Source organism: Lissotriton vulgaris, chromosome 2_1 (assembly GCF_964263255.1).
Source record: "Lissotriton vulgaris chromosome 2_1, aLisVul1.2, whole genome shotgun sequence".
NCBI lineage: Eukaryota > Metazoa > Chordata > Amphibia > Caudata > Salamandridae > Lissotriton > Lissotriton vulgaris.
This window is the reverse complement of record NC_141687.1, coordinates 1,057,384,349-1,057,399,682: the sequence shown is the minus strand read 5'-3', so window position 1 is coordinate 1,057,399,682 and position 15,334 is coordinate 1,057,384,349. Positions and strand designations below refer to the sequence as shown.

Sequence of the window (15,334 nt, the reverse complement as noted above, 5' to 3'; positions counted from 1 at the left end):
AGTTGAAAAGCATCTCACTGGCTCCATAGGATAATGTCCTGTATAGACCGCTGAACTCTCTCCAGCAGGAACCGTGGAACACTTTGGCAAGGTGACATTTCGTGCACTTTTAGCATTAGTGGCCGTTGAATACTTTGCAGAGTAACAATGGCCGATTCATTGCTGGGCTCCGGCCGTGAGCAAAGCCAGGGCTCTAACCATGTTAAACGCCTTCCTGGGAAGAGATGATGCTAAAGGCCGCTTATAGCCGGATGTCCTCGCTCCCACCCCCTCCTCCAATAATGTATGTTTGAAGGCTATTGATTCATCCACGCATTCCTAGGGCGACGCATCGGCCTTTTCATGTTCACCGTGGAATGCTAGCGCCACCCACTGGGATGCTCTGGGCATCAACAATTTGTTTGACAGCATGTGACACTCTCCCGGAAGTGCTGCAGGCTGTGCTGAAAATAGTTAGCAAATTAGCAAGGATATAAGGTGCCAGTGGGTCATCCGGCCACTTTGTCTATCAGGAGTCAGCGGGCGGAGCTGAGGCCGAGAGCACAGACCGGACATCCCGAGCCAGCAGCCTCGGTCTGACATGGAGCACTGGGTGCGAGTACTCGCTGCACGCTCCCTTCAAAGTGCTGCTTCTGTGCCTCTTAAAAGCGTTAAAGTGCTTGTTATCATACCGTTTGGCTAAATTACTATGCCAGTGCAGGTGAACTGTACAACCAAGTAATTCGCGTGTACAATTCATAAAGTGTGGTCTACAAATATAGGTGCAGGAAATCCACGGCTAAATATGGCAATCTAGACAGCGCCGTGAAACGCCTCCTCCAGACACTGATCGCCAAGAACGAACCAGCTGACTTGAGAGAGTGGCGTGGTGTAAAGGTGAACTTTACTACATGATTTCAGAAGCTTGGATCGTTACATCTGCCTCATCTGCATATATAGCTAGCCACCCATAGAAGACACTGCACTGGTGAGAGGGTGCTCCTGGGAGGACGAGTGCTGCCCTGCCAAAGAATAGTGCCAGCACTGCCCTTTCCTAGTGTGGCCGCTCTGCTGAGGTGAGACTCACTGTTTCCTTGAAAGTACAGCAGCGCCGCTGAAAGGTGTCAGTACTGTTCCATTTAAGTATGGCAGTGCTTCCCATTCACATTATGTCCAACTGCAGAACTGCAGAAAAGTGTCAGTCCTGCTTAACTTCGGATCCTCATTTTGAGTGCTGTCGACAAATATCCGTAGTTTGTATGTGGGGTGAAAAGCGCTGGTAATTTTTTTGTCTTGGGCCGCTCCTGGCCCTCTCTGCGCAACAGTCTTCCGTCACACTGCTGCCTTTCTTGTGTGTTCACAGTTCGTGGTGTCCTAGGAACGCACTCACCTTTGCCAAGTGCGCACCCTATTGCACCTGTGTCTTTGTAATGTCTCGCCCGAGGCCTGGAAACAGCCAAGCCAAGCCTCTGTTCTACGAAAGCGGATTGTGCCACGTCATGATCACCCTCACCCTCACTCACCCTCAACCCCTCACCCTCTCTCACTCAGCCTCACTCAGCCTCAACTACTCCCCCTCACCCTCACTCACCCGCAACCCCTCACCCTAACTCACCCTCACCCTCAACACCTCACTCGCCCTCACCCTCACTCACCCTCAACACCTCACCCTCACTCACCCTCAACCCCGCACTCACCCTCACCCACCCTCAACCCCTCACCCTCACACAGTGCAATAGGTCTCAGACCATTTCACTTAGAGCTTTTAGAAATGTTTATGGCTTTTTGTATTTGTAATTCTTTAGCATTGGCTACAGGAAACAAAAATGCTAAACATTTACAAAAAAACCCCATAAACAATTCTAAAAGCACTAACTCTAATGGTGCGAGACCTATTGCATTTCCAATGCTTGTTATTGTTTGATATGCCTATACACATTTAGTGTAAAGCGCTCCGATACCCGTAAGGTTCTTGTTCGCACTATATAAACTTTCAAATAATGCACCTCTACCTATATGTCTGGCTGCATCACAGACAACCCAGGAGAATGGTCTCCTTAGGCTGCAGAGGGGCTCTGCTCATGCAAGGGCACCCTTTAACATAAAAATCAGCACCCTGCCTTCAAGATGGTCATGGCCTGCTATAAGGGTGACATACGTTTAAGTGTGGTGATCTATAGATATAGTTAACCTATATTTTTCGTAAGTGGTGCAAGTACCAGCTTACACAGTCTGCAATGGCAGACCTGTAGTTCCATTTTGCATGGCCTCTCAAGGGTGGCTTAATACATGCTTCAGCCCATGGGAGGCCTCTTGAGTACCTATGCCCTAGGTACATGTATACCAAATACTAGGGACTTATAAGGATACCCCAGTATCCAATCTGGAGTGTACCCAAGTACATGGCATACATTTTAAAATAGAAAGCAGAAAGGCAGGATCTCAGCCAAACTAGTCCAAAACAGTGGTGCAATCAACAAAAAGTGGGGGTAACCATAAGAAGCAGATCCTACTTTCCTACACAGTCTGTGGCAGTAGACTGGTTGGGGAGGTACTAATTGGTAAAGTCTATTGATTTTCCAGAATATGGGTTTGTCCCAACAATCAGTGACAGTACATTCATTACATTATCTGCTTGCACCGCATTTTGGTTAGGCTGTAACCTATCCTGACCACAATTTAACAAATGTGTTAGTCTTCTAACGCATCCGCCAGGAAAGCAGCCTCCGACCTGCATTTCATGATTTTCTATTACATCAACCAAACACCAAAGGTTCTAACATATTTCTTTTAATTGGAGCTTATCACCACTTCACACAACTTATTCTGTTTCATCCAAATAAGCCCATTTTACTGCACCCACCTGCTACTGAGGCAAAAAAAAATACACACCGCCAACGCCCGTCTGCCACGTTCCTACACTACAAAAGCAAAGAAGGTGCTTGCTCTTTTCTAAAGCTACAACACAAAATGTGATATGCAACAAGGCACGAACAAAGCCCGCCCTACATTCTTTTTTTTGTTATATATATCATCTTTATTGCTGGATTACTTAAAATCATTGCAATCACAGCATCATAATTAACCAAAAAAAAACACAATTACATTTTAAAACAAGAGATCTTCTCTTCACATAATTCAAAAAACAATCCCATATATACAGTTTAAAACCTTATTGATAAGCCCAAATCAAGCCACCTTGCATTTTGAATTACATACTACAGGTTAAAGTGACGGTGTGCTTTACATACTTTTCCATAAATATCATAAGGAAATATTATCGACCAATAAGCATTCATTTCCCAACCTTTCAAATGATCTAATGTGTAAAAAGTGCATCAGTTTGCTGCGATGGTAACCCAGCTGATATTACATTTCAAATTAATACCATCGTAACAAAAATTATTAATTTAATCAAGATTATAAATCCTTAAAATCAATAGCACAAAGGTCATAAAATTAGATCGGATTCACCCTATATTAAACATTTATCTACTGTCATTAATAGCATTATATAGCAGACTAAGAGGGTTCATTCATCACTGGGCGGGGGTCAAATATCGAACCAGCATTTTTACAGTTATACAGTATCCTAAAAGTGAACATAGCCTCTCATTCCTCTGATAGCAAAGAACAAATCTCCCACATGGCCCTCTTTTTTAAAAGCAGAGCTTTGTGAACGTGGAAATGAAAGCACCAGCGTGTCCAAGAAGCCGGCTGCCGGGTGTGAACGGAAAGAACCTCTTCTGCAAAGAAATGTTATGGGAAACCTCACTCGGACTCAGATGTAGGGTCGAGCATGCAACACAATCGAGCTTACTAACTGCGCAGTAGAACCAGGAAAACCTAGCAAGACACTCACCATCATGCCGCGCTCGTCGCCCGGCCGCATCGGCAGCCTCCCAACATAAGAAAGTCTCATTGGTGCGAGCGGCGTGGGTCAAAGGACGCAGGAATGACGGTGGGGCAGTCAGTGTCCAGCCTCAGAGGCTGGGGGCAGAAGGCTGGTCTTCCAGCCGTGACCACCCGAAAAACAGGCGGCCTCTCTACTACACAAGCCCACCGACAAAGCCCCCTCGTGTGCACACTAACTGGTCATGGTGTGCAGGCCTCCCTGTCTCCATCCGCGCAGCTGTGGGAGGCGGAACTAACAAACAGGCGGCGTCAGCCGATAGGAAGCGACAGGATATTACGTATTCAAGTTCCAGGGCAGTAAGGGAAAAGGAGGAGCCAGAAAATAAGGTTGCACGCAACCTTTCGGAAAAGAAATGGCACAGTGGCGGCCATGTTGAAGTCAGGCATAATATTTAGTGCATTGACCTTTAAACAGGATTGAGTTTTCTGCCTGTCCATAACGTGGTCATCCCTATGACGTATATACTCATGCGCAGTGTGCTCATATCGGCAAATAGTGGCGCGCGCCTCGAACTTGACATCTATGTTTTCTAGTTGATTGATCTTGCAACTTGCCTGAGGAAGACATGGCCCTCACTAGGAGCACTAGACGAGGGGGTAACCGACGCATCCTGATATCTGGGATGGTGCTTGAAGAGGAGAGTGGAGGAGGCTCTATGTTGCAACAGGTGCACCGAAGCTCGGATCCCGATGTGGTTCTTGCCACTCCCACGCCCTTTAGAGAGGACCAATTAGCCGCCAATGAGTTCCCCCAGCCCGCCGCCGCACCCGCCCGTGGAAAGAGGTGGCCAGCGAGACTGCTGTCAGTGTTTTGTTGCTTGATACTTGTGGCTGGGCTGGCCTTCATTCTAGCGTTTTTCTTCGTTTTCCTGAAAGGTAATTGGCAGTTGAGGCGCTGGTTTCTTTTTGACTGTATCCTCGCTGTTTATTCCACTAAGAGGAGGAGATGTAACGCAGAGTTATTGGTATATCGTATTCCCCTATGAAAAGGTGTGTTTTGAGGTTGGTCTGTGTGGGGGTACATTTGACATGGAGGTGAACGGGTAAATTTACCCTTTAGCCTCCCTTTGCTTAAAATGCAGGTAAATGATTCATGTCTCACTGTCACCTCTTCATTACTGACGAAGACTTGTGGAAGATTGCAACGCATCAACCTCACATTTCTAACACTCTAGAAGTTTAGAGCATTTTTATTAATTGGAAAATAATGTGTTTTTGAGTATGCTTAAGTTACCATGACTAGGCCGCATATGTAATTTGCTAGGCTTTTGCTTGTTTTTATTTACATCCATTTTAAAGTTGCTCAAGAAAACGTGGCTTTGAAAGTTGCACGAACAAGTTCCCTACGTGCATGTTTTTTTTCTCTTCTGTGTTTTTTCTTTATCATAAAGTAGTCCAATAGGATTAATTTAATGGTGTTGTTTTTAGGTCTCGCCTAGACGAAAGCAAAAGCGAAGCTTTTGCTGTCTATGCGAGACAACTTATGTTGCCACTTTTCTGGGAATGGTGTGGACATCAGACTGTTACGAGCTTTTTCTGCTGTAGTCAGGCTGTCACGAGCTTCTCCTTTGGAGATTTGACCTCGTGAGCGCGCCTTGACTGCATCTAATGGGCCGTGCGCTTCCTTTAGTCAGTTTCACTTTGTTTCATTTCACTTTGAAAGTGCAGGCGTCAATGTGTCTGGTAGTTGTTCATGTGGAGTGCCTTCTGACCTCGTGAGCGCGCCTTGACTGCATCTAATGTGTGTGGCTTTTTTTTTCAACGTGGCCCTGGCGCTTGCTTCAGTCAGTTTCACTTTTAAGGTGCAGGCGTCAATGGGTCTGGTACTTGTTTTATTTCCATTTAATGCTCTTTGGAACAACAATTTTATATTACTTGTGTGTATTACCACTGGCCAGAATTTCAAAGACTTATATTCACGCAGGTGAAATAATACTATTGTGAATAGGGCCGATTTTTGGAGTCTGACCGTTCAGAGTGCAGAGTGGAGCTTCAGAGTGCAGAGTGGAGCTTCAGAGTGCAGAGTGGAGCTTCAGAGTGGAGCTTCAGAGTGGAGCTTCAGAGTGGAGCTTCAGAGTGGAGCTTCAGAGTGGAGCTTCAGAGTGGAGCTTCAGAGTGGAGCTTCAGAGGGCAGAGTGGAGCTTCAGAGGGCAGAGTGGAGCTTCAGAGGGCAGAGTGGAGCTTCAGAGGGCAGAGTGGAGCTTCAGAGTGCAGAGTGGAGCTTCAGAGTGCAGAGTGGAGCTTCAGAGTGCAGCTTCAGAGGGCAGAGTGGAGCTTCAGAGTGCAGAGTGGAGCTTCAGAGTGCAGAGTGGAGCTTCAGAGTGCAGAGTGGAGCTTCAGAGTGCAGAGTGGAGCTTCAGAGTGGAGCTTCAGAGTGGAGCTTCAGAGTGGAGCTTCAGAGTGGAGCTTCAGAGTGGAGCTTCAGAGTGGAGCTTCAGAGTGGAGCTTCAGAGTGGAGCTTCAGAGGGCAGAGTGGAGCTTCAGAGGGCAGAGTGGAGCTTCAGAGGGCAGAGTGGAGCTTCAGAGGGCAGAGTGGAGCTTCAGAGTGCAGAGTGGAGCTTCAGAGTGCAGAGTGGAGCTTCAGAGTGCAGAGTGGAGCTTCAGAGTGCAGAGTGGAGCTTCAGAGTGCAGAGTGGAGCTTCAGAGTGGAGCTTCAGAGTGGAGCTTCAGAGTGCAGAGTGGAGCTTCAGAGTGGAGCTTCAGAGTGGAGCTTCAGAGTGGAGCTTCAGAGTGGAGCTTCAGAGTGGAGCTTCAGAGTGGAGCTTCAGAGTGGAGCTTCAGAGTGGAGCTTCAGAGTGCAGAGTGGAGCTTCAGAGTGCAGAGTGGAGCTTCAGAGTGCAGAGTGGAGCTTCAGAGTGCAGAGTGGAGCTTCAGAGTGGAGCTTCACAGTGCAGAGTGGAGCTTCAGAGTGGAGCTTCAGAGTGGAGCTTCAGAGTGGAGCTTCAGAGTGGAGCTTCAGAGTGGAGCTTCAGAGTGGAGCTTCAGAGTGGAGCTTCAGAGTGGAGCTTCAGAGTGGAGCTTCAGAGTGGAGCTTCAGAGTGGAGCGTGGAGCTTCAGAGTGGAGCTTCAGAGTGGAGCGTGGAGCTTCAGAGTGGAGCTTCAGAGTGGAGCGTGGAGCTTCAGAGTGGAGCTTCAGAGTGGAGCGTGGAGCTTCAGAGTGGAGCTTCAGAGTGGAGCGTGGAGCTTCAGAGTGGAGCTTCAGAGTGGAGCGTGGAGCTTCAGAGTGGAGCTTCAGAGTGGAGCGTGGAGCTTCAGAGTGGAGCTTCAGAGTGCAGAGTGGAGCTTCAGAGTGCAGAGTGGAGCTTCAGAGTGGAGCTTCAGAGTGGAGCTTCAGAGTGGAGCTTCAGAGTGCAGAGTGGAGCTTCAGAGTGCAGAGTGGAGCTTCACAGTGCAGAGTGGAGCTTCAGAGTGGAGCTTCAGAGTGCAGAGTGGAGCTTCAGAGTGGAGCTTCAGAGTGGAGCTTCAGAGTGGAGCTTCAGAGTGGAGCTTCAGAGTGGAGCTTCAGAGTGGAGCTTCAGAGTGGAGCTTCAGAGTGGAGCTTCACAGTGCAGAGTGGAGCTTCAGAGTGGAGCTTCAGAGTGGAGCTTCAGAGTGGAGCTTCAGAGTGGAGCTTCAGAGTGGAGCTTCACAGTGCAGAGTGGAGCTTCACAGTGCAGAGTGGAGCTTCAGAGTGGAGCTTCAGAGTGGAGCTTCAGAGTGGAGCTTCAGAGTGGAGCTTCAGAGTGGAGCTTCAGAGTGGAGCTTCAGAGTGGAGCTTCAGAGTGCAGAGTGGAGCTTCAGAGTGGAGCTTCAGAGTGCAGAGTGGAGCTTCAGAGTGCAGAGTGGAGCTTCAGAGTGCAGAGTGGAGCTTCAGAGTGGAGCTTCAGAGTGGAGCTTCAGAGTGGAGCTTCAGAGTGGAGCTTCAGAGTGGAGCTTCAGAGTGGAGCTTCAGAGTGGAGCTTCAGAGTGGAGAGTGGAGCTTCAGAGTGGAGCTTCAGAGTGGAGCTTCAGAGTGGAGCTTCAGAGTGGAGCTTCAGAGTGGAGCTTCAGAGTGGAGCTTCAGAGTGGAGCTTCAGAGTGCAGAGTGGAGCTTCAGAGTGCAGAGTGGAGCTTCAGAGTGCAGAGTGGAGCTTCAGAGTGCAGAGTGGAGCTTCACAGTGCAGAGTGGAGCTTCACAGTGCAGAGTGGAGCTTCAGAGTGGAGCTTCAAAGTGGAGCTTCAGAGTGGAGCTTCAGAGTGGAGCTTCAGAGTGGAGCTTCAGAGTGGAGCTTCAGAGTGGAGCTTCAGAGTGGAGCGTGGAGCTTCAGAGTGGAGCTTCAGAGTGGAGCGTGGAGCTTCAGAGTGGAGCTTCAGAGTGGAGCTTCAGAGTGGAGCTTCAGAGTGGAGCTTCAGAGTGGAGCTTCAGAGTGGAGCTTCAGAGTGGAGCTTCAGAGTGCAGAGTGGAGCTTCAGAGTGGAGCTTCAGAGTGCAGAGTGGAGCTTCAGAGTGCAGAGTGGAGCTTCAGAGTGCAGAGTGGAGCTTCAGAGTGGAGCTTCAGAGTGGAGCTTCAGAGTGGAGCTTCAGAGTGGAGCTTCAAAGTGGAGCTTCAAAGTGGAGCTTCAAAGTGGAGCTTCAGAGTGGAGCTTCAGAGTGGAGCTTCAGAGTGGAGCTTCAGAGTGGAGCGTGGAGCTTCAGAGTGGAGCTTCAGAGTGGAGCTTCAGAGTGGAGCGTGGAGCTTCAGAGTGGAGCGTGGAGCTTCAGAGTGGAGCGTGGAGCTTCAGAGTGGAGAGTGGAGCTTCAGAGTGGAGAGTGGAGCTTCAGAGTGGAGAGTGGAGCTTCAGAGTGGAGCTTCAGAGTGGAGCTTCAGAGTGGAGCTTCAGAGTGCAGAGTGGAGCTTCAGAGTGGAGCTTCAGAGTGGAGCTTCAGAGTGGAGCTTCAGAGTGGAGCTTCAGAGTGGAGAGTGGAGCTTCAGAGTGGAGCTTCAGAGTGGAGAGTGGAGCTTCAGAGTGCAGAGTGGAGCTTCAGAGTGGAGCTTCAGAGTGGAGCTTCAGAGTGGAGCTTCAGAGTGGAGCTTCAGAGTGGAGCTTCAGAGTGCAGAGTGGAGCTTCAGAGTGCAGAGTGGAGCTTCAGAGTGCAGAGTGGAGCTTCAGAGTGCAGAGTGGAGCTTCAGAGTGGAGCTTCAGAGTGGAGCTTCAGAGTGGAGCTTCAGAGTGGAGCTTCAGAGTGGAGCTTCAGAGTGGAGCTTCAGAGTGGAGCTTCAGAGTGGAGCTTCAGAGTGCAGAGTGGAGCTTCAGAGTGGAGCTTCAGAGTGCAGAGTGGAGCTTCAGAGTGCAGAGTGGAGCTTCAGAGTGGAGCTTCAGAGTGCAGAGTGGAGCTTCAGAGTGCAGAGTGGAGCTTCAGAGTGCAGAGTGGAGCTTCAGAGTGCAGAGTGGAGCTTCAGAGTGCAGAGTGGAGCTTCAGAGTGCAGAGTGGAGCTTCAGAGTGGAGCTTCAGAGTGGAGCTTCAGAGTGGAGCTTCAGAGTGGAGCTTCAGAGTGGAGCTTCAGAGTGCAGAGTGGAGCTTCAGAGTGGAGCTTCAGAGTGGAGCTTCAGAGTGGAGCTTCAGAGTGCAGAGTGGAGCTTCAGAGTGGAGCTTCAGAGTGGAGCTTCAGAGTGGAGCTTCAGAGTGGAGCTTCAGAGTGGAGCTTCAAAGTGGAGCTTCAGAGTGGAGCTTCAAAGTGGAGCTTCAGAGTGGAGCTTCAGAGTGACAAGTGGAGCTTCAGAGTGGAGCTTCAGAGTGACAAGTGGAGCTTCAGAGTGGAGCTTCACAGTGCAGAGTGGAGCTTCAGAGTGGAGCTTCACAGTGCAGAGTGGAGCTTCAGAGTGGAGCTTCAGAGTGGAGCTTCAGAGTGGAGCTTCAGAGTGGAGCTTCAGAGTGGAGCTTCAAAGTGGAGCTTCAGAGTGGAGCTTCCGAGTGCAGAGTGGAGCTTCAGAGTGGAGCTTCAGAGTGACAAGTGGAGCTTCAGAGTGGAGCTTCAGAGTGACAAGTGGAGCTTCAGAGTGGAGCTTCACAGTGCAGAGTGGAGCTTCACAGTGCAGAGTGGAGCTTCAGAGTGGAGCTTCAGAGTGGAGCTTCAGAGTGGAGCTTCAGAGTGCAGAGTGGAGCTTCAGAGTGCAGAGTGGAGCTTCAGAGTGCAGAGTGGAGCTTCAGAGTGCAGAGTGGAGCTTCAGAGTGCAGAGTGGAGCTTCAGAGTGGAGCTTCAGAGTGGAGCTTCAGAGTGGAGCTTCAGAGTGGAGCTTCAGAGTGGAGCTTCAGAGTGGAGCTTCAGAGTGCAGATTCAGAGTGCAGAGTGGAGCTTCAGAGTGCAGATTCAGAGTGGAGCTTCAGAGTGCAGAGTGGAGCTTCAGAGTGCAGAGTCAGAGTGGAGCTTCAGAGTGCAGAGTGGAGCTTCAGAGTGCAGAGTGGAGCTTCAGAGTGCAGAGTGGAGCTTCAGAGTGCAGAGTGGAGCTTCAGAGTGCAGAGTGGAGCTTCAGAGTGCAGAGTGGAGCTTCAGAGTGCAGAGTGGAGCTTCAGAGTGGAGCTTCAGAGTGGAGCTTCAGAGTGGAGCTTCAGAGTGGAGCTTCAGAGTGGAGCTTCAGAGTGGAGCTTCAGCGTGGAGCTTCAGCGTGGAGCTTCAGCGTGGAGCTTCAGCGTGGAGCTTCAGCGTGGAGCTTCAGAGTGGAGCTTCAGAGTGGAGCTTCAGAGTGCAGAGTGGAGCTGCAGATTCAGAGTGGAGCTTCAGAGTGGAGCTTCAGAGTGGAGCTTCAGAGTGGAGCTTCAGAGTGGAGCTTCAGAGTGGAGCTTCAGAGTGGAGCTTCAGAGTGGAGCTTCAGAGTGGAGCTTCAGAGTGCAGAGTGGAGCTGCAGATTCAGAGTGCAGAGTGGAGCTTCAGAGTGGAGCTTCAGAGTGGAGCTTCAGAGTGGAGCTTCAGAGTGGAGCTTCAGAGTGCAGAGTGGAGCTGCAGATTCAGAGTGCAGAGTGGAGCTTCAGAGTGGAGATTGGAGCTTCAGAGTGGAGCTTCAGAGTGGAGCTTCAGAGTGGAGCTTCAGAGTGGAGCTTCAGAGTGGAGCTTCAGAGTGGAGCTTCAGAGTGGAGCTTCAGAGTGGAGCTTCAGAGTGGAGCTTCAGAGTGGAGCTTCAGAGTGGAGCTTCAGAGTGGAGCTGCAGAGTGGAGCTGCAGAGTGGAGCTTCAGAGTGGAGCTTCAGAGTGGAGCTTCAGAGTGGAGCTTCAGAGTGGAGCTTCAGAGTGGAGCTTCAGAGTGGAGCTTCAGAGTGGAGATTCAGAGTGGAGATTCAGAGTGCAGATTCAGAGTGGAGATTCAGAGTGCAGATTCAGAGTGCAGATTCAGAGTGCAGATTCAGAGTGCAGATTCAGAGTGCAGATTCAGAGTGCAGATTCAGAGTGCAGATTCAGAGTGCAGATTCAGAGTGCAGATTCAGAGTGCAGATTCAGAGTGCAGATTCAGAGTGCAGATTCAAGCTGCAGAGTGCAGAGTGGAGCTGCAGATTCAGAGTGGAGCATCAGAGTGCAGATTCAGAGTGGAGCATCAGAGTGCAGATTCAGAGTGGAGCATCAGAGTGCAGATTCAGAGTGGAGCATCAGAGTGGAGCATCAGAGTGGAGCATCAGAGTGGAGCTTCAGAGTGGAGCTTCAGAGTGGAGCTTCAGAGTGGAGCATCAGAGTGGAGCTTCAGAGTGGAGCTTCAGAGTGGAGCTTCAGAGTGGAGCTTCAGAGTGGAGCTTCAGAGTGGAGCTTCAGAGTGGAGCTTCAGAGTGGAGCTTCAGAGTGGAGCTTCAGAGTGGAGCTTCAGAGTGCAGAGTGGAGCTTCAGAGTGGAGCTTCGGAGCTTCAGAGTGGAGCATCAGAGTGCAGATTCAGAGTGGAGCATCAGAGTGCAGATTCAGAGTGGAGCATCAGAGTGCAGATTCAGAGTGGAGCATCAGAGTGCAGCTTCAGAGTGCAGCTTCAGAGTGGAGCATCAGAGTGGAGCTTCAGAGTGGAGCTTCAGAGTGGAGCTTCAGAGTGGAGCTTCAGAGTGGAGCTTCAGAGTGGAGCTTCAGAGTGGAGCTTCAGAGTGGAGCTTCAGAGTGGAGCTTCAGAGTGGAGCTTCAGAGTGGAGCTTCAGAGTGGAGCTTCAGAGTGGAGCTTCAGAGTGGAGCTTCAGAGTGCAGAGTGGAGATTCAGAGTGCAGAGTGGAGCTTCAGAGTGCAGATTCAGAGTGGAGCTTCAGAGTGCAGATTCAGAGTGGAGATTCAGAGTGCAGAGTGGAGATTCAGAGTGCAGAGTGGAGATTCAGAGTGCAGAGTGGAGATTCAGAGTGCAGATTCAGAGTGGAGAGTGGAGATTCAGGGTGGAGCTTCAGAGTGCAGAGTGGAGCTTCAGAGTGCAGAGTGGAGATTCAGAGTGGAGCTGCAGATTCAGAGTGGAGCTGCAGATTCAGAGTGGAGCTGCAGATTCAGAGTGGAGCTGCAGATTCAGAGTGGAGCTGCAGATTCAGAGTGGAGCTGCAGATTCAGAGTGGAGCTGCAGATTCAGAGTGGAGCTGCAGATTCAGAGTGGAGCTGCAGATTCAGAGTGGAGCTGCAGATTCAGAGTGGAGCTGCAGATTCAGAGTGGAGCTGCAGATTCAGAGTGGAGCTGCAGATTCAGAGTGGAGCTTCAGAATGCAGAGTGGAGCTTCAGAATGCAGAGTGGAGCTTCAGAGTGCAGATTCAGAGTGGAGCTTTAGAGTGCAGATTCAGAGTGGAGCTTTAGAGTGCAGAGTGGAGCTTCAGAGTGCAGATTCAGAGTGGAGCTTTAGAGTGCAGAGTGGAGCTTCAGAGTGCAGATTCAGAGTGGAGCTTTAGAGTGCAGAGTGGAGCTTCAGAGTGCAGATTCAGAGTGGAGCTTTAGAGTGCAGAGTGGAGCTTCAGAGTGCAGATTCAGAGTGGAGCTTTAGAGTGCAGAGTGGAGCTTCAGAGTGCAGATTCAGAGTGGAGCTTTAGAGTGCAGAGTGGAGCTTCAGAGTGCAGATTCAGAGTGGAGCTTTAGAGTGCAGAGTGGAGCTTCAGAGTGCAGATTCAGAGTGGAGCTTTAGAGTGCAGAGTGGAGCTTCAGAGTGCAGATTCAGAGTGGAGCTTCAGAGTGCAGAGTGGAGCTTCAGAGTGCAGATTCAGAGTGGAGCTTTAGAGTGCAGATTCAGAGTGGAGCTTTAGAGTGCAGAGTGGAGCTTCAGAGTGCAGATTCAGAGTGGAGCTTTAGAGTGCAGAGTGGAGCTTCAGAGTGCAGATTCAGAGTGGAGCTTTAGAGTGCAGAGTGGAGCTTCAGAGTGCAGATTCAGAGTGGAGCTTTAGAGTGCAGAGTGGAGCTTCAGAGTGCAGATTCAGAGTGGAGCTTCAGAGTGCAGATTCAGAGTGCAGAGTGGAGCTTCAGAGTGCAGATTCAGAGTGGAGCTTCAGAGTGCAGAGTGGAGCTTCAGAGTGCAGAGTCAGAGTGAAGATTCAGAGTGCAGAGTGGAGCTTCAGAGTGCAGATTCAGAGTGGAGCTTCAGAGTGCAGATTCAGAGTGGAGATTCAGAGTGCAGAGTGGAGATTCAGAGTGCAGATTCAGAGTGGAGCTTCAGAGTGCAGATTCAGAGTGCAGAGTGGAGCTTCAGAGTGCAGATTCAGAGTGGAGCTTCAGAGTGCAGAGTGGAGCTTCAGAGTGCAGAGTCAGAGTGAAGATTCAGAGTGCAGAGTGCAGATTCAGAGTGGAGCTTCAGAGTGCAGATTCAGAGTGGAGATTCAGAGTGCAGAGTGGAGATTCAGAGTGCAGATTCAGAGTGGAGAGTGGAGATTCAGGGTGGAGCTTCAGAGTGCAGAGTGGAGCTTCAGAGTGCAGAGTGGAGCTTCAGAGTGCAGAGTGGAGATTCAGAGTGGAGCTTCAGAGTGCAGATTCAGAGTGCAGAGTGGAGCTTCAGAGTGCAGAGTGGAGCTTCAGAGTGCAGAGTGGAGCTTCAGAGTGCAGAGTGGAGCTTCAGAGTGCAGAGTGGAGCTTCAGAGTGCAGAGTGGAGCTTCAGAGTGCAGAGTGGAGCTTCAGAGTGCAGATTCAGAGTGGAGAGTGGAGATTCAGAGTGGAGCTTCAGAGTGCAGAGTGGAGCTTCAGAGTGCAGAGTGGAGCTTCAGAGTGCAGAGTGGAGCTTCAGAGTGCAGAGTGGAGCTTCAGAGTGGAGCTTCAGAGTGGAGCTTCAGAGTGGAGCTTCAGAGTGGAGCTTCAGAGTGGAGCTTCAGAGTGGAGCTTCAGAGTGGAGCTTCAGAGTGCAGAGTGGAGCTTCAGAGTGGAGCTTCAGAGTGGAGCTTCAGAGTGGAGCTTCAGAGTGGAGCTTCAGAGTGGAGCTTCAGAGTGGAGCTTCAGAGTGGAGCTTCAGAGTGGAGCTTCAGAGTGGAGCTTCAGAGTGCAGATTCAGAGTGGAACTTCAGAGTGGAGCTTCAGAGTGCAGAGTGGAGCTTCAGAGTGCAGATTCAGAGTGGAGCTTCAGAGTGCAGAGTGGAGCTTCAGAGTGCAGAGTGGAGCTTCAGAGTGCAGAGTGGAGCTTCAGAGTGCAGATTCAGAGTGGAGCTTCAGAGTGCAGAGTGGAGCTTCAGAGTGCAGATTCAGAGTGGAGCTTCAGAGTGCAGATTCAGAGTGGAGCTTCAGAGTGCAGAGTGGAGCTTCAGAGTGCAGAGTGGAGATTCAGAGTGCAGAGTGGAGATTCAGAGTGCAGATTCAGAGTGGAGATTCAGAGTGCAGAGTGGAGCTTCAGAGTGCAGATTCAGAGTGGAGATTCAGAGTGCAGAGTGGAGCTTCAGAGTGCAGATTCAGAGTGGAGATTCAGAGTGCAGAGTGGAGATTCCGAGTGCAGATTCAGAGTGGAGAGTGGAGATTCAGAGTGGAGCTTCAGAGTGGAGCTTCAGAGTGGAGCTTCAGAGTGGAGCTTCAGAGTGGAGCTTCAGAGTGGAGCTTCAGAGTGGAGCTTCAGAGTGGAGCTTCAGAGTGCAGAGTGGAGCTTCAGAGTGCAGAGTGGAGCTTCAGAGTGGAGCTTCAGAGTGCAGAGTGGAGATTCAGAGTGGAGCTTCAGAGTGCAGAGTGGAGCTTCAGAGTGCAGAGTGGAGCTTCAGAGTGCAGAGTGGAGCTTCAGAGTGCAGAGTGGAGCTTCAGAGTGGAGCTTCAGAGTGGAGCTTCAGAGTGGAGCTTCAGAGTGGAGCTTCAGAGTGGAGCTTCAGAGTGCAGAGTGGAGCTTCAGAGTGCAGAGTGGAGCTTCAGAATGCAGAGTGGAGCTTCAGAGTGTCAAGAGCAATGCCAATAGCTCTAACTTTAACAAAGGCAAAACCATTGCATTGTAAATGCTTGTTATTTTACCGAATCACATGCTCATGCTGCTGCCTGGTTTGTCTACATGCACACAGGCAGAATCACTCGGTACAAAATGGCTCCTGTTCACTCGTCCGTACGGTCTTGCGCCGCCCCA

At 50.4% G+C, this 15,334-nt stretch overlaps 2 protein-coding genes across 5 annotated transcripts in view; one reads left to right on the top strand and one right to left on the bottom strand.

Annotated features, from left to right (window-relative positions):
- The window catches only part of PRPF40A (pre-mRNA processing factor 40A), a 963,502-nt gene extending 959,330 nt beyond the window's left edge, over positions 1-4,172 (bottom strand). For 2 of the 4 annotated variants that reach the window (XM_086956681.1, XM_086956683.1), the window contains exon 1: positions 3,842-4,172. In XM_086956681.1, the coding sequence (XP_086812807.1) occupies positions 3,842-3,901 (60 nt within the window). In that variant the 5' untranslated portion in view covers positions 3,902-4,172. The remainder of the gene's footprint in view (positions 1-3,841) is intronic. The other 2 variants (XM_086956684.1, XM_086956682.1) reach the window with 2 other exon arrangements.
- Positions 4,173-4,348: 176 nt separating this feature from the next.
- LOC147731585 (ADP-ribosylation factor-like protein 6-interacting protein 6) overlaps positions 4,349-15,334 on the top strand; it is a 131,673-nt gene continuing 120,687 nt past the window's right edge. Inside the window, exon 1 of the mRNA XM_086956680.1 lies at positions 4,349-4,770. Coding sequence (XP_086812806.1) covers positions 4,461-4,770 — 310 coding nt within the window. The 5' untranslated portion in view covers positions 4,349-4,460. The remainder of the gene's footprint in view (positions 4,771-15,334) is intronic.